The sequence below is a fragment of the Labeo rohita genome, chromosome 25 (assembly GCF_022985175.1).
Source record: "Labeo rohita strain BAU-BD-2019 chromosome 25, IGBB_LRoh.1.0, whole genome shotgun sequence".
NCBI lineage: Eukaryota > Metazoa > Chordata > Actinopteri > Cypriniformes > Cyprinidae > Labeo > Labeo rohita.
Genome location: NC_066893.1, coordinates 6,067,801 through 6,089,197, shown reverse-complemented (window position 1 = coordinate 6,089,197; position 21,397 = coordinate 6,067,801). Strand labels below are relative to the sequence as shown.

Here is a 21,397-nt window from a genome sequence, read left to right as displayed (position 1 = left end):
GAGGATTCGGGGGAAGCAAACAGATCTATCTGGGCCTCCCCCGAAATGGCTCCAAATCAGCTGGACTGTCTCGGGGTGGAGTCGCCATTCTCCAGGATGGGTGGACTGCCGTGAGAGCTGGTCGGCTGCATGGTTGAGTTCTCCTGGAATGTGAACGGCACGTAGCGATTTCAGTCACGTTAGACTCAATAGGAGCAGATGGCGGGCGAGTTGTGACATGCGACGGGAGCGTAGACCACCCTGATGGTTGATGTAGGCTACAGTCGCCGTGCTGTCGGTGCGAACAAGCATGTGCTTGTGATGCAACGTTGGTCGGAAGCGACGAAGGGCCAGAAGCACAGCCAACAACTCTAGGCAATTGATATGCCATTGCAGTCGAGGTCCTGTCCAGGAGCCCGATGCTGCTTGCCCGTTGCATACAGCACCCCAACCCGTGGAAGAGGCATCCGTGTATACCACAAGATGCCTGGAGACTTGTCCCAGGGGGACTCCGGAGTCCAGCTCCACACCGAGAAAAGAGATCCTCTGCACTGGGGAGAGTTTGCTCTTCTCTCGGTTGACCTGAAGGCCCAGATGGCTGAGGTGCCGGAGCACCAAGTCCCTCTGTTTGCACAACAGATCTCGCGGGTGAGCTATGAGAAGCCAGTCGTCGAGATAGTTGAGGATGTGAATGCCCGTCTGCCAAAGAGGGGACAGGGCAGCCTCTGCGACTTTCGTAAAGACGCGGGGAGAGAGGGAGAGGCCAAATGGAAGCACTTTGTACCGATACGCTCGACCCTCGAAAGCAAACCGTAGGAAGGGTCTGTGTCGAGGCAGGATCGAGACGTGAAAGTACGCGTCCTTCAGGTCGATGGCTGCGAACCAATCCTGGGGACGAATGCATGTTAACATGCGCTTCGTCGTGAGCATCTTGAACGGCAGCCTGAGAAGGGACCGATTCAGGGCTCGAAAGATCCAGGATGGGTCTTAACCCACCGCTCTTTTTGGGCACGATGAAGTAAGGACTGTAAAACCCTGACTTCATCTCGGCTGGAGGGACAGGCTCGATTGCATCCTTCGCCAGTAGGACTGCAACCTCCGCACGAAGCACAGCGGCATGTGTGTCCGAATGGACAGAAGTGGAAAGGACGCCTCTGTACCTGGGCGGACGCCTGGCGAACTGAATCGCATAGCCGAGACGTACCGTCCGAATCAACCACCGCGAGGGGCAGGGAAGCTGAAGCCAGGCTCCCAGCCTGGTCGCCAGGGGTATCAAAGGGACGTTGACCGACGTGACCGCAGTGGGGCAACCTGGGGGGGGGAAGGGGAGGGGAAAGGGAAGGGGACGGGGCGGCAACCGCAGAGGGGTACCGACCCGCCGAGTCGTCAGCCTCATCGTCAGACTCTCCCTCTGATGCTGCAGCAGACATCTCGATCTCCTGGGGAGCGCCAAAGGAGATACCCAGCCCGCTGTACGGAGAGGTATACTGCTCTGGCAGCTCAACGGGACTGCGCGGTGACGCAGAAGTCCGCGGGGCTTTGGGGGCCGACGGAACATTCTGCACAGTCACCTGAATGTCCCCCAAGTGCCTCGCCGCGGCAGCCGAAAAACCTTGACGGCTCAACGACTTACCGTGGGAAGACAACAAGGGGTGCCTACTCATGAATGAGCGGCGGGACTTTAACGCAGCCACGGACATACGTTCGCAATGAACGCATGTACCATCCGTGAACGCTGCCTCAGTGTGCTCTCGGCCCAGGCACGTGAGACAGCGATCATGTCCATCCAAAGAGGCGAGGAAACTACCGCACCCGGAAGCACACGGCCGGAGAGACATACCGGGAAGATGTCCTCGACAGCCGTAAGAAATTCACTCTTTTGAAATCCCAGTCTGCCCAGGGAGGAACCGCGGCACAACTGTGCTCTCAAACGGGCGGGGCTCGCTGGAGTGCGGGAGGCTTGAATGCCGTGAAAACGGCAGCCCGCAGGATTAGGCTGGCGGCTGCCGAACGCTCTTTTAGATGAAGCTCTTTTAGATGAAGCTCTTTTAGTAGCTCGGCAGCACGCCAGCAGAGAGAGTGAGAACTCAGGAACTCTTTTTCTTCTTTTTCTTTGTTTTTCTTTAGCTCAGAAACGAAGGCTCTAAAGCAAAAAGTCTGAATGAGTGGTTGCACGCCGCCATCTTATATACCCGTATGTACGGGGGAGTGGCTCGGCATGCAAATACCACTCGCCAATGTTCATGAATGTTCATTGGCCTTTTGAATAAGGCTTGGAGATGATTGGACTCTCAAGCGAGTTCCCATATGTAACGTTGTAGTGAAACGACTGAAGGGGAAATTATGTTTTTTGAGGGAAAGATTTCAGGATTTTTCTCCATATAATGGACTGGTATGGTGCCCAGATTTTGAACTTTTGAGGAAGAAGGGTCTTATCTAGTGAAACGATCGGTTATTTTCATAAAAATAATACAGTTTATGTACTTTTTAATGTCAAACGCTCATCTTGTCTCCTGCTGCTTGAACTGTTTTTTTCCGGTTCATGACAGTTAGGTTATGTTGAAAAATTCCCATCTCATGTTCTCCCTCAACTTCAAAATTTGCATTTTGGATCATTTGAAGCTGCATCTAAACTGCATTTTGAAAGTTCAGAATTGGGGCACCATAGCAGTCCATTATATGGAGAAAAATCCTTAAATGTTTAACTCAAAAAACATAATTTCTTTACAGCTGAAGAAAAAAAGACATGAACATCTTGGATGACAAGGGGGTGAGTACATTATTTATTCTGGAAGTGGACTTCTCCTTTAACAGTGATGCTATAGAAGAACCATTTTTGGTTCCTCAAAGAACCTTTCAATGAACAGTTCTTATTTTCTTAGTGTACAGAACATATTAATAATCTAAAGAACCATTTTCACTATAAACAACATTTGTGCAGTTGAGAGATTTTAATAGATGTTAAACTTTCTTTATGGAACCTTCAATTCCAATTAAGAATCTTTGTTTTTAAGAGCGCAAGGAAAATGTTCCTCTAAGAACTGTTAACAGGAAGCTTATTTGGGCAACCAAAAATGGTTCTTGTATTGCATCACTATGAAACATCTGGAAACCTTTATTTTTTAAAGGGGACTTTTTTTAAGGTTGTACAACCTAGAAATGTTGTTAGTGCCATTGCTTGCAACAAAAGAGCATTTCTCAGAAATGAAGAAGAATTAAGATAATAAATAATCCTGTTCTTTTTTTCCAGCATACAAGCTCAGTTTTATTTTGTAAGTTGCTTGTGCTTGTTGTGTTATGAACATATCCACGTTTGAAGTGTGTAAGTGGTTGAACACATTTTTTGAGTCATTTAACATGCATGCATACTCATATGTTGCTCTCCAGATTACAGGAATATTCCAGGTTCAAAGACAAATCATGACTCATAATTTTGTAAAAACAAACTAATAAAAGATAAATAAATAATGATGGGTAATTAAATTTCAATCATTACAACCTCATTTTGCAACTTGGAATATTCTTTTAAATTGATTTAATTTAATTTTAGGGCATGTTTTTGTTTGTTTAGTTTAACTGCCAAAACTGCTTGATGAGTGTAATTTGTTTAATTCCTGCACTTGCTTTACAGTGTGTTCAACAGCTGTGGTTTTACATAAGCAAATATTATCTTTTGAAAATTAACTGTGACTCATTTTTCCATTTTTCAACATTTCACCACTTATTTGAGTGATTTCTTCAGTTTAGACACAAAAAGTTAAACTTTTCAATTAATGGAAAACACATGTTCAGAGGCTATGTTTTATACAACATTATACAATTATTGAGCATTTTCATAGATGGATTCATTAATGAACAGGCCTAAATTTCCTAAAAACATATATACAGAAGTTGGACAAAAACGGGAACACCATAATGGTTTAGTTAGATTAATAACCAATGGTGCTTAAGGAACAACAACAAACAAACCCGTAATCGTAACAAGAGACTAGAATATTGGAGAGACTTGCGGAATAGGCAACCACCAGAAATCAATCAAAACATCTTAACAACTGCTTAGCGATGCCCTGGCAATTATACAGTATTAATGCACTGAGGTTTGCACGAGCAAAACTTCTGCAGACTCAAAGGGGATTTGTCTCTAGTCACATCTTACCAACATAAATAAAGTAAAACTACTCAGGCCATCAGTGACTCAGCCTAAACACAAACTGTAGGTCATGAGCAAAGCTGGAATTTATAGCTAGGCTGGCTTTTATTCACTGTTATCCAAGATCAACCCACAAAGATTCAGAACATAGTGTGAGGAGCACAAAACCTGGACCCCCGAGCAAAGAAAAAACAAGTAATAAAACATCATCTTCCTGCATCACAAGATCTGAAGTGACCATATCGGAACATCTTGAAGCTTTATGGAAACGTCTTGAGGACAAAGCAGATGTACACATTATAAACTCACAAATACCAAGAGGTATTTTGTTTTGAGTTGTGCAATTCCTCTCAAAAGTGTAGGGTGCAAATAAAGGCACTGCTATTAAGTTTATTATACTAGTATAAGGTGAGCTGTTTCTGTTATTGTATCCATTCTTCGTGGGTTTCCACAGCTATGATATAGTATTTTATCCACCCAAAATATAAAATTAACTCTGATAGTGGCTTGATACAACATGTTAGGAAAACTCTCATGCATTAGCAATGCATGTATTAATGGTATCAGACACATCATTTCTCATAAAGATTCTCATAAGTCTGAAATAGCTGATTATGTGGCTAATCAGGTGTGGTCAAAATAGCAACACTGGAAACTTTTTTGCCCTAAAAAAGGCTCTCAATCACATAGATTCCTATTTAAATTATTATATATTGCCCAGAAAATTACACCAAACAACAAAAGTAACAATTAAAATGCTATATACAGTATTAGGTGGGGATTTGCAGTCTGTGTTTTGGGGATCCTGAGTTTTCCAGTGCTTGTCTGTGTATTTATGCAAGAAACAGCAGTGATTGACAGTTGAAAGTACATTCTCAGTGAGCAGAGGTTAAAAAGCCAGTGGGCCCAACAGCAACACAAGGGATCCTTTTGTGAGACTGAAACAGGAGCCTGTTAACATGTACTCTGTTAGTCTCAGGAAGTGAGAAAATACTGGACGGTTCTACAGTATGGATTTCTCTCGTTTTTACAAATCCTCAAGGAATTCATATTTACACTTGCACTTATTATTTTGTCATTCTTCATTCAGCAAATTGATCAAAATTACATGTTGACCCCATAGGACCTTCTGGAGAATCTAGAGATAGTTTTAAAGTTTTTAGTTTTTGCAAAAATGAAAATCCTGTTTACTCTCCCTCTTGTTAAAAACAAATTCTTTTTTGTCCTGATGCAAAACAATAGACATTTTTAAGAATTTTTACTCAGGTCTTGATATAATGACAGTTCATAATGACCACCCTCCTCCTAAAATGACAAAAAACAACCAAAATATATCATAAAAGTGGTCCATCCCATAATTAAAAAAAAAAAAAAAAAAAAAAAAAAAAAGCGATTTTACACTCATAGTTGAGTAATATGGCTGTATATTGCATGTGAGACACAGGCCGAGTGTGATTTTGACAGCATTAGTGCGTAAATACATAAGAAACAACAACAGAATGTCTTTAAAAAACTTAAATTGTACAGAACTACTTCCTTCCGCCACAGATTCAAATCTAAAGTTGACAGTTTAACAGGTGAGCCCAAGCCTTGAAAACGTCACTTTAGAACTACTAACGAAGAAACGTTGAGTTGCTTAATTGAAAACGTATTGTATTACTGTATTAAAAGCTCACTGTATTATGTAGAGTATTACGAGAAAGAGATGGACTGAGCAAGTGTGATTACCTGCATCTGATACAGCATTCATTCTTCAGATCAATCTCATATTCACAATAAAACATTAGATTTAATATCCGCTAAGGCGATATCTTTGTCGTACTATCCTTTCATCTGTAAGGGTGATAATATAATTATAATAACAGTATACAATATAAAATAGTATTTATTAAATAATAGTATTTAATAAACAACAACAGCCATCATAAAAGTTTCAAAAATTACAAAGGCAGAGTCTGACACACAGCATTAAACTTACATAAGAGATTTTGCCCTCAGCCAAATTTATTTGCTCTGGAACAAATAATAGATTAATGAGACCCAAGACTGCCCGTAAGATTTACCTAAAATGAATTACATCTCATGTTTAACCACTATAGAGACATCAGAGCTAGCGGCAAATTCCAGAACATCTGGCCGAGGTGAGGCTGTTTTTGGCGGGTTCTGGAGCTCACATCTCTGAAAACATCAAAGCAAATTTTCAAACAGACGTTATCTTTATTAACAAATCGCATATTTGAAGTATAAATAAGTACATTCTTGCCTAAAAACTTTAACAACTACATTCCGTGACACAAGAACAGTATTATTTATAAAATTATAGAGGATTTGACTTCACACTCGCTGTGAGAAATACCGCAAGTGATATAAATGGTGAAAAGTTTGGAGTTATGATATTACTAGAATATCACACTCCTCTCAGCCAATCAGATTTGAGGACCAGAAATAACTGTTGTATTTTATTTTTTTACTTTTTTTTTTTTTTTTAATATATATTTCTTCTGTGTTCTGAAGCCATATCATGACATTGATATTTTTTTTTTCCCACGTTTGAATTAAAATGAGATCTGCTGTGACTGGTTCACACAGTGAGTTGCAGTGAATCAGTCCAGTTCAACCAGATAAATCAATTCCCAAAAAAGAATAAGTTCAAAAGAACTATTCATTTACTAGTCTGATTCTTTAGTTGAACTCACTGACTCAGTGATCCAGTCATAGCAGTTTTCGAAGTAACAGCTCACTGGAGGAAAAAACTATTATGGTTTGTTGCTAAAAGCGCAACCTTTAATTAAATATGACATCGCTGCTGAACTGCTGAACCTTTTTACATTTCAGATTACAGAGAGAACAGAATCCTTGAATCGATCATTAAAGAAGAGGTGAGTTCATTCATCAACATATAACTAGTAATAAGACTTTTTCTACTTGACATCTACTTGACATTCCTGGCCTCAGTGAGTTTGCTATAAATGGCAGATTCTTGACAAAAACCTACAAGTATGTTGGCAAAATGACTGTTGTCTGAAAGTAAATATTGACATAGGTGGCATAGGTCACTTTAATACTTTGTTAGTCCATCGCCTTGTCAGTAATGATTTATGGGTTGGCTAACTTTAACCAGATGTGGAGTGTGTGCTTTTTCTTGTGATATTGTGGTGGATTGAAGTAATAATCTTTTTTTTAACAGTAACAGTTTCAAGAAGACCCAGAGACCTGTACTCCTACCCAAGATTGATGACAAACTGGAACAATACACTCATGCAATCGAGGTTCAATTTACAGTCTTATATCTTATGCTTTTATGTATTGCTATATGTGAATTTGTAGTCAAAATGTGTACAGTAAATCCTTATTTTAGTACCTAATGCTTGGTTTAAGAACTCTTAGTTATTTTTAGTCAACCCATTATTTCGAGACAGGAGGCCTGTCTCTGACAGCATTCAAACAGATGGATCAGATGGTTTATATTTAGAGTAATTAAATGGGATCTCTTTTCATACCGCCTACTGAGACACTCTATTGTTACATTTGCAATATTTCTTAAGAAACAATTTATCATTCTGACTCACTGAGCCTGTCGTAATTTGTTACAGATCTCCTCTAAAGACGCAAAGATGACTAAAGCAGCAGCAGTAGACATGCCCAGCGTCTCTGCTCCGGTGGCCTCCAAAAAAAGCCTGTTTGAAGCAGGAGAAGCCTGGAGTCAGAGCAGCCCAAAAGGAACGCCTTTGAAGGTCTGAAATCAGAAATGTTTGATTCATTGAGTCACACCCAAAAAGAAAACTCTGTCACGAGTCACTCAAAAAAATTAGACATTTTGAATATCGTACTGGTCATTCTCACAGTTTAATGAAGCTTTCAAGCATGATAAAATCATAGAAATGGTCCATGTTCTGTACTTCAACTCTGTATGGGAGTATTAGTGGAGGAAGCATGCAGGAGAATGTCAGACTAATAAGAAATCAGCTGTTTCATATCAGCCCTTTAAATATTATGAGGGAAAACAGTGATGTCAGGGCACTTCTATTATTGCTTTGAATGAGTCTCAGATTGAGCAAGTATGGAGGTCATGAGGCGGCCCCAGCGTTGCAGCGGCGGCAGCGTGAGATAGGTCATGTATTCATGTAGCGTGGAACAACATCTGCTCTTTACACTTTCACATTCAAATACACCCACACTATTGGTTTGCCAGAGTCTGACGCACATGAACAGCCTTCAATGGGAAGCCGTTGTGTAGTAATTCTTGGGAAATGTTCACCAAATCATTCTGCTTTGCCACTTCACCAACATATGAAGCCAAAACTAAAACATACAAAAAAATTATTCAGTTTCTTTGTAATTCAGTTTTGGTATATATAGTTAAATTCAAAACCTTGCAGAATATGCAAAACGCTAATTATTTTACCAAAATAAAAAGGATCATACAAAATGCATGTTATTTTTTTAGAAGATGTTTACATATAATCCACAAGAAAAAAATAATAGTTGAATTTATAAAAATGACCCTGTTCAAAAGTTTACATACACTTTATTCTTAATACTGTGTTGTTAACTGAATAATCCACAGCTGTGTGTTTTTGTTTAGTGATAGTTGTTCATGAGTCCCTTGTTTGTCCTGAACAGTTAAACTGCCTGTTCTTCAGAAAAATCCTTCAGGTCCCACAAACTGTTTGGTTTTCCAGCATTTTTGTGTATTTGAACCATTTCCAGCAAAGACTGTATGATTTTGAGATTAATCTTTTCACACTGAGGACAACTGAGAGACTCATATGCAACTATTACAGAAGGTTCAAATGCTCACTGATGTTCCAGAAGGAAAAACAATGCATTAAGAGCCGGGGGTGTAAACTTTTGATCAGAATGAAGAAATATTTTTCTTATTTTGCTAAATATCAGATTTTTGTCATTTAGTACTGCCCTTCAGAAGCTACAGAAGACACTTACATGTTTTCCAGAAGACAAAATAAGTTAAACTCTGATCTTCAAATTCAAAAAGTTTTCACCCCCCGGCTCTTAATGCATCATGTTTCCTTTCGGAGTATCAGTGAGCATTTAAACCATCTGTAATAGCATTGCATATGAATCTTTCAGTTGTCCTCAGTATAAAAAGATGGATTTCAAAATCACAGTCATTGGAAAGGGTTCAAATACACAAAAATGCTGAAAAACCAAAGCATTTGTGGGACCTGAAGGATTTTTCTGAAGAACAGCAGACAGTTTAACTGTTCAGGACAAACAAGGGACTCATGAACAACTATTACTAAACAAAAACACACAGCTGTGGATCATTCAGGTAACAACACAGTGTTACGAATCAAGTATATGTAAACTTTTGAACAGGGTCTATTATTTTCTATTGTGGACTAAATGTAAACATCTTACATTTGTTATTCAGATCAGTACTAAATAAAAAAGTTACATGCATTTTTTATGATCCCTCTTATTTTGGTAAAATAATTAACATTTTGTAGATTCTGCAGGGTGTATGTAAGCTTTTGACTTCAACTGTATGTGATTCTGTAAGTGTTCTCATGTAGAAACGGTTTTATATTTTTAGGATACAGACTGTGTGAAAGTGGGTGTAGCAAACCTGATCAACCATTGGGTAAAAGGAAGTCCAGAAGGTGGGAACAGAAACTCCCCTTCCACACCATCTGTAAGTCTATTAATGAACCTTGGAAAAATTTAGATGATTTGAGATATTTTCTGAAAGACTAAGCTGTTTCTATGTGCAATAGAGTGGCATGTTAATTTAAATATAGTTGAGAAATGAATAATATATACAGTAAAATAACAACATTTATGTTGCCCCCTTGTGGCAAAATGAGCTACTGCAACTTACATATTTTCCCTTATTTTCACCAAATCCAGTTAATCAATCATCATGTCCAGTTAACTGCAATGTTCTTTGATGCTGGTGTGTGGTTTCTAATGTTAGTGGTTAAGGCTTGCAGAAAAAAACCTTAAGATCATTACATCCAGATGTAATGAACATTGTTTCTATCAAACGTAAGAGCTTTTGAAAACAAAACAAGGCTACATGATTGCATTTTAACTTTGAAGCGTTAATTAAGGGATGTTGTTTTGTGGCACCTGGTTTATGTCAAACAAATAGTTCACCCAAAGTTATTTACTTACCCTCATGTCATTCAATTACTTTCTTCTGTGGAAAACAAAAGGAGTAATTCTGAACACTGTAATGGTTTCACTTTTCTATGCATCTGAAATGAATGGGGACTGATGCTTTCAAGTTTCTAAAAGGACAAAAAAGCACCATGAAACAACTTTTCCATTATATTCCAAGTCTTCTGTGAGAAACAGCAATTTTAGCCATTATTCATGGAAAAATCACCCATGCTTGTCTCATTAATTAAAGTTTATGAGAGGTAGCCATGCCCAAATTTCAATGAGTCTGATCTGGTTCACAAAATCTGACTTAATGACTCAAATAATCAATGATCTGGTTCTTGAGTTCAGCTAAATGACTCCATGATCTAGTTAGGCCACCAATGAATAATGAGGTCAGCTATTCCATAAACGGATATTGGCAGATTTAGGGGAATAAAGTCATTCTCATCAATGCTTGCAAATGTTCATTTACAGGATGTTAAACCAGGAGATGTTCTTCAGAAGAAGAACATGTGGGAAATTATTGGAGAAGGCTCTGCAGCCGAACGGTCAGGACTGGGAGGAAAGGTAAATATTCACATAAAAACCTCAAAATGATTAGTTGAGAATGAATCTCTTGCTTAAAGGAGAAGTCCACTTCCTTGTCATCCAAGAAGTTCATGTCTTTCTTTCTTCAGACGTAAAGAAATTATGTTTTTTTGAGGAAAACATTTCACATTTTTCTCCATATAATGAACTGATATGGTGCCCCGAGTTCAAACTTCCAAAATGCAGCTTCAAACGATCCCAAATGCGGTTGTAAATGATCCCAGCCGTCTTATCTAGTGAAACGATCTGTTATTTTCATTTAAAAAAATACAATTTAAATACTTTTTAATCTCAAATGCTCGTCTTGTCTTGCTCTGCCTGAACTCTGTGTATTCTGGTTCAAGACAGTTAGGGTATGTCGAAAAACTCGTATTTTCTCCCTCAACTTCAAAAATCATTTCAAAATCCTACATCGCTACAGAAGTACCGACCAAGTCTTTGCAAAGTGAACATGCAAAAAAGATCAAACACCCTTAACAAAAAAAGTAAAACAGCGACATAGGACGATTTTGAAGTTGAGGGAGAACATTAGATGGGAGTTTTTCAGAGTTCAGGCAGAGCAAGACAAGATGAGCATTTGATATTAAAAAGTATATAAATTGTATTATTTTTATGAAAATAACCAATTGTTTTGCTAGATAAGACCCTTCTTCCTTGGCTGGGATTGTTTACAACCACATTTGGGATCGCTTGAAGCCGCATCTAAACTGCATTTTGGAAGTTCAAACTCGGGGCACCATAGCAGTCCATTATATAGAGAAAAATGCTGAAATGTTTTCCTCAAAAAACAATTTCTTTACGACTGAAGAAAGAAAGACATGAACAGCTTGGATGACAAGGGGGTGAGTACATTATCTGTAAATTTTTGTTCTGGAAGTGGACTTCTCCTTTAATGCCTCCACTCACCTTTTATATTTTAGGGTTCCTCCTCGGGTAAACGGTACAAGTTTGTTGTGACAGGCCATGGAAAATACGAGAAGATTTCCTCTGATGGTGATCATTACAGTGTCTACCCGAATGGAAAATCAAGTGAGACGCTTTCTTCTATTTTACAAAATTTAAAGCTAACAAAACAGTTCACATGTACATTAGCATGTTAAATGAGCTTAAAAATATGTTTCTTTAAATACAAAGCCAAAAAAAAACACCATGGGAACATGAGCTGAGTTTGGATGCCTTTTTGCAGAGCAGCGGAGGTGTGCTATATGCTTTTTTAATATTAACTAGCTACCAGGCTAGTACCAAACTAGCTACGTAGCAAGCTAGCTAAGATTAGTTTTCAAATATTGACTGTTGTAGCATTAAAGCATAAAATACGCTTTTGAAAAAACGTAATGATTTTCTCTCTCATCTAATTTTTCTAATATAAATGTTCTTGAAATATGAATTTCACATACAAAGTTAAGATGATATGTCAAGTAAATTTAGAGAGCTAATATAAATGATTTTTAAATAGGCTGTATCTGAAAACACCCGGAAATTATTTCATCTTTTTAAATCTTACAATTTGATCATTTGTGACAATTTGTGTCTCAAACAAATCACAGCAAGCTGCTAACACAATGCAAATGTTTTCATCCAGTGGCTAGTGTCATAAAAGTCATACAAAACATTCTCTGTCAAAACAGGTATTTTATTACAAAATATATATAAAATAACATTAAACCTAGTACAGTGCACCTTCAAATGCAAAGCATTATACACATCAGCATCAGTAAAGAGAACATGTTCTCGGTTTCTGCAACAAAAGACCAACATGCAAAAAAGGCCAAGCCTACAAACTTAACATTACCTAAGCCTGAAATGAGAACATGCATGAGTTGGAGTTGACAATCAGTATTCACTGTTATTCATTTAATCACACATTTATATTTAAGGTTTGGAAAGCCCTTTTTGAGGCTCCATCAGTGAAAGCTCTTTGTCAACACTAAGCACCAAGTAGAGCAGCGGAGCAGAGTGCGCCATGCCTTGCTTTCAGTACTAATAAGGCTTAGCACAAATTTCCAAAACTTAGCATACTTACTGTACACATCTCTTTCTTATACTATATCTTTCGCAGTTAACCGGTTCCACTTGCCCACCTACCTAAAACTCACACTCAGCTGTTCCTGCACCTTCAAAAACATACAATAGCAATTTGTCCCTCAACACCATCTTATTTGTATATCTTTTCCTCACAAAGACTTTTTAAGCCCCATTAAGCACCATAGAATAACATATTGATGAGAAACAGGTGTGGTGTGGTGTTAAAAAAAAAAACCCTAAGGTAACCTAACGCAACATTTCACCCAAAAATTAAAAAATCTTACCCCATGATTTATGTACCCTCGAGCCATCAGAGATGTACACAACTTTCTTCTTTCAGACGAATAATTGAAGTTATATTAAACAATTTCCTGGCTCTTCCAAGCTTTATAATGTCAGTATTGAGATTTTGAATCCCAATAAAGTGCATCCATCCATCATAAAAAGTGCTCCACACAGCTTCATGGGGTTAATAAAGGACTTCTGAAGTGAGTCAATGTGTTTGTGTAAGAAAAATATCCATATTTAAAACTTTATCTGCCATTATAAAGCTTGGAAGAGCCAGGGCATTTTTTAATATAACTCTGTCTTTGTCTGAAAGAAGAAAGTCAGATACACCTAAAACTGTCATATAACCTGTATTTTGCATTTTCATACCCAAAAACAATCTCTTGATTTTGCTTAGATTGTGTGTCTTGTGGCAAGCTGAAGTTATTATTGTTTTATTTTTTTTGGACGAAGATGTTTTGGGATATATGTATTATCAAAATATTACCATGTTTAACATGCTTATAAAAAATGCCGAGATGAGCTTTGAAAGTCTTAAACAATAAACTCTTTAATTTAAAAGCTCCAAAATGATACGATTTTTCTTTATTCAATATTCTAATTAGCTTAAATGGCTCATGCCAGTTGACAAGTGGGCAATTACCTACTGCAAATAAGTTAATGTGCATTTGACAGATAGTCATTTTTAGTTTACTTGCCAATTGACCTGTTATAAAGTTATAAAAGCATATGTAAAGAATTGGACTGGATAATAAATAGAACTCTACAATCGCAATGTTAACAATGTAGCAAAGCTAACAACATCCTTGCCCATTATTTATATGTTATCCAGTTAGACGTCAGTGGTTTAAGGAACAGTGAAGCCTCTGGCTGTTCTATTAAAGTCTTTTGTTTCTTCTTCTTTTTTTTTGCGGCCTATGAGTCCCATTTCAAAAACGGTTGCAATCTTTGTCGCTGGTCGCGAAGCTGCCTCTTTTAGTCGTCTGGCGTCAAACCGCGGGCTGTACAGTAGAACTGGCAAACGATGCGCAAATGTGGGAATCTCTTTTGGCGTCTTCTGTTCTGCCTCCATCTTCTTTTGCTCCTCGGTTTTATTGGCTTCAATTTGTTGCATTATATTCTCTTTGGTGGAGAACATTTGGAAGAGGACAGCATCCCACATTTTTGCTGCCCTTGGGGAGTCTCTACTGTCCTGGCTCTCACTAGGCTTAGCTTCGGCTTCAGACTTATTTTGCATTTCACCTTCATTTTGATCAGTGCTGACAGGGACGTCTTTGTTTGACGCAGGCTCTTCCTCTGGAAACTTGGGCTCCTCTGCTTCAACCACCATGTGTTTCTTAAGGCGAGACCAGCCACTGAGTTTCGACTTCATGCCTTTTGGTTTCTGCATCATCTTCAAGAGAGGCTCTGCAGTTAGGGAGGAGCCTTCCTCACCCTCCTCCTTCTTTTCCACTACAGGCTTGATCTCCTGTTGGGGACTAGCTTTTGTCTCCACTCTGTCAACCTTTTCAGGTTCAGCGACCTTTGTTTCAAGGTCCTTTTGGTCTTCTTTTGGTTTAGCCAGTGGCTTAACCACATCCTTAACCTCTCCTTTTTCAGGAGGTTTTTCAGAAGAAGCAGCTTCAAGCTTCTGCTTCTTTATTCTCTCTAACAAAGACATTTTTGCCTCTGTTGGCTTCTTTGGTACTTTGGTTGTTTCAGCATTATCTTTACCTTTTGACACCTTTGGAAGCGTAGGCTTTCCCACATCTTGGTCAGATAATGGCACAGCCTTACTTTCAGGTTTCGGAGTTACTTTCACAGCTGGAGGGGTTGGTGTCATTTGGGAAAGTCTGGGAGATCCATAAGTTGGAGTTCTGACTCTTGGTGTCACAGTACTTATTGGCTCTGCTTTTGCTTCTGATGGTGGTGTATCAGCTACAGATACCACAATAGTTGGAATTTTAACATCAGGAATTTTTGCTTTTAATTCTGTCACAGTTGGCTTGGGAATGTCCCTTACAGAGTTTGCTTCTGGCTCAGATGCTGCCTTTGGAACCTCTGGAGGTGGAGCCACCACAGCAGTTTCCACTTTAACAACACTAGCCTGAGGTGGCTGGACTTCAACTTGCTCTTTAGGCTTTACCTCCGACTTGTCATTTGTCATGGTCACAGTTTCATCAGGTTGAGGTACTACTGGTTCCTGTTTTGGTAGATGAGTTGCCTCGCCACTTGGCTGTGCAGTTGTTGTAGAAATGCTAAAACTGGGTGTGTAACTCTTTATTCCTCCATGGGCAACATATTCAGCAGGAGTCAATCCATAATATGTTGGTTTGGATTTAGGTCCTGTTGGCGTTTTGGGTCTTTGACCTGCAAATGGAGGGACTTTAGATAATGGTTTCTGATACCCAGCTGAAGATAAACCAGGCTGTGCAGGTTCAATCTTGGGTGTTGTTGGGGTTTCAGCCTTTGGCTGCTCATTGGCTTTAGGTTTCAGGATTTCCTGTGTTTGGGTCTCTGGCTTTGATGACTCAAGTTTCGACAGGTTTTCTGTAGCCTTATCCAGCTTTTCTTCTAAGGCTTCAGTTGATTTGACATCTATCTCCCCATTTTGTAAAATTTCTGAATGAGTGGTATTCACTTGGTTTGAAATTTTATGCATTTCATCTTGTGGACCAGTCAAAATTGAAGTTGGCGTTTTGGATCTTCTGCCCTCCATGTGCACAGGCGATACAGCAAATAAAAGTGGATTTGGTCTTGAAATCTCAATCACATGTACTTTAACACGTGACACACGATCTGAGGGTGTCTTGGGTCGCCCTGTAGGTGTTTTTGTTGAGGTAAAGTCATATGTTGGTGTCTTTACTCTTGTTGGTGTTGTAGCCTCCTTTGCCTCGAGTGTTGGAGTTGTACCCCGTTTTGTCTCAGGTGTCGGTGTTACATTTTGCTTAGTCTCTGAAGTAGGAGTACTGACACTTTTCATTTCAGGAGATGGAATTGTCTCTTTCTTGACTTCAGAAGTTGGAGTTAGGCTTTTCTTAATTTCTGAAGTTGGGGTGATCCTCTTGACTTCAAATGTTGGAGTTGTAACCCTTCTGATCTCTCTGGTTGGTGTTCTGTCTCGTCTTATTTCAGACGTTGGTGTCACTATCCTTCTAACCTCAAATGTTGGCGTTGGGCCTCTCAATAACTCTGCAGTAGGTGTTTTACTCCTCGTTGGTGATGCATGAGGTGTTCTCACACCTACTGTCTTTGCTGTGTAATTGGTGATTTGAGGAACTTCAAACAACGGTTTTGCTGTTCTAGAAACATGCAAAACGATTGGCTGAGGGCTTAGAGATTTAGAGGTTACATGAGTGGTAAGATTTGAGCTGACTTCCACTCTTTGTGAAGTTTGTAGAATAGTGACCGGAGCCGTAGCAAGTCCTGGTACTGGTGAGGCTGTGTATGGAAATGCTGTAGACAGGTTTTGGGAAGCTGTATACGGTTGTGGTGAAAACCTTGCCGTCTTGCCGTAGGTGAATCCTCTGTGATGAGGATAAGGAGACGACACATGCTGATACAGTGGTCGGACGCTGAAGCGTTGGTGTACCGTGCCTACGTAGAAAGGTGTCTCTGGAGTCTTAGGAGGAGTTGAGTGATCACTATGCTCCAGGTCAGGACTTGCTTCATTTACTGGAGAGAGGCTTGAGCGGAAAGGGACCGATGGTTGCGAGGCCTGGGCTGCAGCTTTTTTCTTCGCCGTTTTCTTGAGGAGTTTCTGGAGCCGGACATTTTCTTTCCCAGGTTTGGGAAGCAAAGGTGGGGGATACTGCTGGGAAAGCAGGCCTGCCTGGGCAGCATTGCCAATATTGACATCCATTAAATCTTCAGCCCCCTGAAACAAATAAATAACAGATATTGTGTACTTTGAACAACGATGATTGTTCTTGCTAGTAATGGTGCAAACCATTCCAAAAAAAAAGGGGAATTGTAAATTAAATGATCAAAAACGCCTCATTCACTAATAATGTTTTTTCTCTTTTTCAGGTGATTTTTCCACTGATCACTTGTGAGGAGCTCAACAGTAACGTCTTTCCTGATTCACCAAGAACACATATACATTAACATATATGTAGTACAATATTTCAATCAACTTTTCAAAACACAAGGAAGAAACAATTACACTACATTGTATGTGCTTTTGTGTTTTTATTCTTTTTTATGATTTATGTTCCATTTTGACTGTTCTAATAGCATGGCTTTGGGACGTCTTCCTATTTGTCTTATATACAATGTAAAAAACAGACTTATTCTCAAAAATCTAGCAGAATACAAAGTCCTAGTTTCTTTTGTCTTTCCTCAGTATTTTCTGCAGTATTTGTGCTGATATTATGCCCACTTCTAACAATGTATGAGTATGAACTGAATGTGAATGTCAAATCAAAGTTATGATTATTTGTCAACTGTTTTTATATTGATTATCTATGCTATTTTTATACTACGACACATTGTTAACTTCATATAGACTTGAATAGTAGATAAACGGTAGAATAGTCCAAAAACATATTCCAAAATCCCTGCAGTTGATTAATATGCATTTTAAGCCACAAGCAATCTTTTTACTGTTATATTTTATTACAAATATGACTTTTTTGATTTTCTTACCTCTCTGCTCTTGTTCTTGCATAATGCATAATTGACTACACTTTTTGGTTTTCAAGAAAACACTGGAATTACTCCATTTATCGTATTTATAATATTAATATAAACATGTTTGTTTAGTTATGAGCATTTTGCTACCCAATGGTATTGAGAATGGTTAAAACAAGAATGTCATTCATAGGCCATTACAGCTTTTATTTTCAATAAATTTGATATTTTGTATGATTCTTAATTTGGATCTCGACTGCTTGTTCTCAATGTAAAATGGAAATATCAGAATAGTTTTCACCTGATACAATGTCTCACTTAATGACATGTTCGCATGCAGTAAACTTCCACAACACATCTAGGATAGCTCCTTGGCCTAATTTTAGGGTGAAAGCAAATGAGCAAGTCATCTGCTCCATGTCACAGAGTGTGGTGCCACTTTCCACCCTCACTGTAAACCAATGCCAAAGAGATCTTGAGGCCGTCACTGCTTTAGCCATAGGTGGGGCTGCTACATTAAATTACATAATAAATCACTGAAAATTTACTACCAATCAGATTCAGTGGTTTCTGATGACGCACAACCTAAGATCATATCACAGCTTCTAAGTTTTTCATACTGTATTGATGCATAATGTATTAAAGATTAAGATAATAAGTATCTCTATGACTGGACCCTAGGACATTTCCTGTCTCATTTATGCAATAATGTAGATCATAATTATAAACAAAGGTTAGGGATCAGTGGGTTTATAAGCATTTTTGGAAAAGCATAAATATAAGAATAAATCTCACTAGATTTAGCTACATTTGTGCTTAAGAAAAACTGGGTTCAGTATATATTCTCCCAAAACAAGTTTTAGTATAAGCAATTTCTAGTATAAGCAAATTCAAATGTGGGCCACCTGTAAATGCTTGTAAAAGAAGCCTCCAGCCCTCAGTGACACGAAAAACCATATGAGAGGAGGTCGTCCTTTTAAGGCCCGGGTAGGCTGGGCAGTTTGGAAAATTTCCAGGATGCAAGTTCAAAAGAGGAAAGGGCAAGAATAGCAAAGCAGTAAAATCATGCACTGCATAATTGCTTCTTAGCAACCACCTGGTGAGAAAAGTCATTGTACACGTAAAAGATACATGCTCTTGGGTGATATGTACACATGTACATATATTATACGCATGTGCTTGAAAAAACACAACTTACCAAGAGATGACTGTAACAGAAGACAGTTGAAGACACTTCAGACAAGGTCCCCTGTAAATATAAACATGCATGATTTATTCTACATGTCAATTAAAATAAGCAACTGCATTTTAATAACAAAAGACTTAAATGTATCAGTTTTATTAATTTTATATTACAATCCCTGTTGCACAAACCTGTCAAGCTAGCCTGCAACAAACTGCTAAAGCCTTTTCCCAAAGGACAGCCATGGCATGCACTTCCACACTAGGCTTTTATATAATAATAACCAGAAGACAAAAATATCAAATTCCAAGCAAATTTTTCTGGGTTTATACCTGTTTGTCTGCTGTTCAGGGGTGTCCGGCGGCTGCCTGCTTGTCCCAGCTTGGACTGTCAGAACGGGAGACTCATGTTGAGTTCAACTATTCCCCCTTCCTTCAAATGGAAGGCACAGGCTCCATAGCAGTCCAAAAATAAAACCCTGAGTCCGTTACTCAGAATGCATGGCGAGTGGTGACGGTGTAGAGGGAACCGTCAGCGAAGCAGGGGGGATCCAGGTCACCTTAGATATCACCAAGTGTCCCCCCTCCCCCATGACACCAGATACACACCCTCATTTACACAATCTATAAGCACAGCGCCCCCTACAGTCAAGAAGAAGCTGTTGTGTCTTATGGTCCAACTCTTTAAAATAGTCCACTGTAAATTGTCATTTGCAAGACACTTTCTTCAAATATTCCAAACAGGATATTAAAAAACATTTCATGTTGATTGCCAGCATTGCATCTGAACTAGAATAGTTGCAGTGTAAATTGTGATTAAACTTAGTTGAAACTTAATCCTGTGAACTAACTAAATATTTATGGAAGCCTCTGACGAGGAATAACGGTTAGTATAAAAAGCCATCAGATTTGATTACACCAAAGAGCTCATGTGTTGTGTTACAAACGTCAAACTTTTGGGCATACATGATGAAGCTGTCATTTATACGTTCATAAAGAAGAAAAGCATGAAACTCAAATTAATGGTACGTAATGTGTGTAATGTAACTGGTGAAATACACCAATCCACTATATGTGACCCTGGACCACAAAACCAGTCATAAGGGTCAATTTTTCAAAATTGAGATTTACACATCATCTGAAAGCTGAATAAATAAGCTTTCCATTGATATATGGTTTGTTAGAATAGAACAATATTTATTATTTCAATATATGGAATCTGAGGGTGCAAAAAAATCTAAATATTGAGAAAATCGCCGTTAAAGCTGTCCAAATAAAGTCAAGTTAAAAAAAAATAAAAATTAAGTTTTGGTATACTTACAGTAGGAATTGTACAAAATATCGTCATGGAACATGATCTTTACTTAATTTCCTAATGATTTTTGGCATAAAAGAAAAATCAATAATTATGACCCATACAATGTATTTTTGCCTATTGCTACAATATACCCCAGCGACTTAAGACTGGTTTTGTGGTCCAGGGTCACATATGTAAAGTGGTGTAGGAAGTTTCACCAGCCCACCAGTATTATTTACAGTTTTAAGTAGCATGGGTATATTTGTAGCAATAGCCAAACATACATTGTATGGGTCAAAATTATTCATTTTTTCCTTTTATGCCAAAATCATTAGGATATTAAGTAAAGATCATGTCCCATGAAGATATTTTGTAAATTTCCTACTATGAATATGATTAGTAATATGCATTGCTAAGATATTCATTTGGACAACTTTAAAGACAATTTTTTCAATATTTTCTTTTTTTTGCATCCTCAGATTCCAGATTTTCAAATAGTTGTATCTTGAACAAGTATTGTCCTATCCTAGCAAACCATACATCAATGACTAGCTTATTTATTCAGCTTCTTAATTATAAAAAAAAAATTGACCTTTATGACTGGTGATTATTTATGCATTGTTATTGACAGGCTGGAATAGCTACAATTTGTGCATCAATGAAAGTGCATCAACAACACAATAAAGAATAAAGTTAAGTTACTAAGTCACATCTAATTATTGAATGGCATTTAAATTCAGTTATAGAAATGTATTGCTGTATTAACAACTTCTAGACATTTATAATAAGAAAAGGAAGCTGTATCACCATAAAACACTTCCACAAGCTGGAGTAGGTTGGAGTACAACTCATATCATTTCACAATTTGAAGGAGTTCCTAACACAACATAAGTGGACTTGGGAGTGAGCCCTGGGGAACACCCTTAATCTTCGCCTGAAGCATCTATCCATTATATCAAAAATAACACCAAAAGGCAAGCTGATCACACTCACATTCATCCCTTTCGGAAAACATGTTAATTGTGCTTACGTAGTACCGCAGCAAATATAGCAACAGTGTCTCAACCCGCTCCTCCAAACATACGCCTCTGTTACATTTTCTCAAACCCTCATCCATCTCCTTATTCAGAGCCTGGGCCAAGATCTGG

At 38.5% G+C, this 21,397-nt stretch overlaps 2 protein-coding genes across 2 annotated transcripts in view; one reads left to right on the top strand and one right to left on the bottom strand.

Moving 5' to 3' along the window:
* Positions 1–18,014, top strand: part of lsp1a (lymphocyte specific protein 1 a) — a 42,945-nt gene extending 24,931 nt beyond the window's left edge. The window contains 7 exon segments of the mRNA XM_051100156.1: positions 6,965–7,008; positions 7,317–7,398; positions 7,723–7,863; positions 9,687–9,785; positions 10,733–10,825; positions 11,767–11,875; positions 17,168–18,014. Coding sequence (XP_050956113.1) covers positions 6,965–7,008; positions 7,317–7,398; positions 7,723–7,863; positions 9,687–9,785; positions 10,733–10,825; positions 11,767–11,875; positions 17,168–17,193 — 594 coding nt within the window. The 3' untranslated portion in view covers positions 17,194–18,014.
* Positions 12,459–19,493, bottom strand: prr33 (proline rich 33). Its single transcript, XM_051100155.1, has 3 exons — positions 19,286–19,493; positions 18,969–19,019; positions 12,459–17,015 (listed from the first exon to the last, which is right to left on the bottom strand). Exon 3 carries the CDS (start codon positions 16,998–17,000, stop codon positions 14,007–14,009), a length of 2,994 nt encoding a protein of 997 aa, XP_050956112.1. The 5' UTR covers positions 17,001–17,015; positions 18,969–19,019; positions 19,286–19,493; the 3' UTR covers positions 12,459–14,006.
* Positions 19,494–21,397: the final 1,904 nt, after the last annotated feature.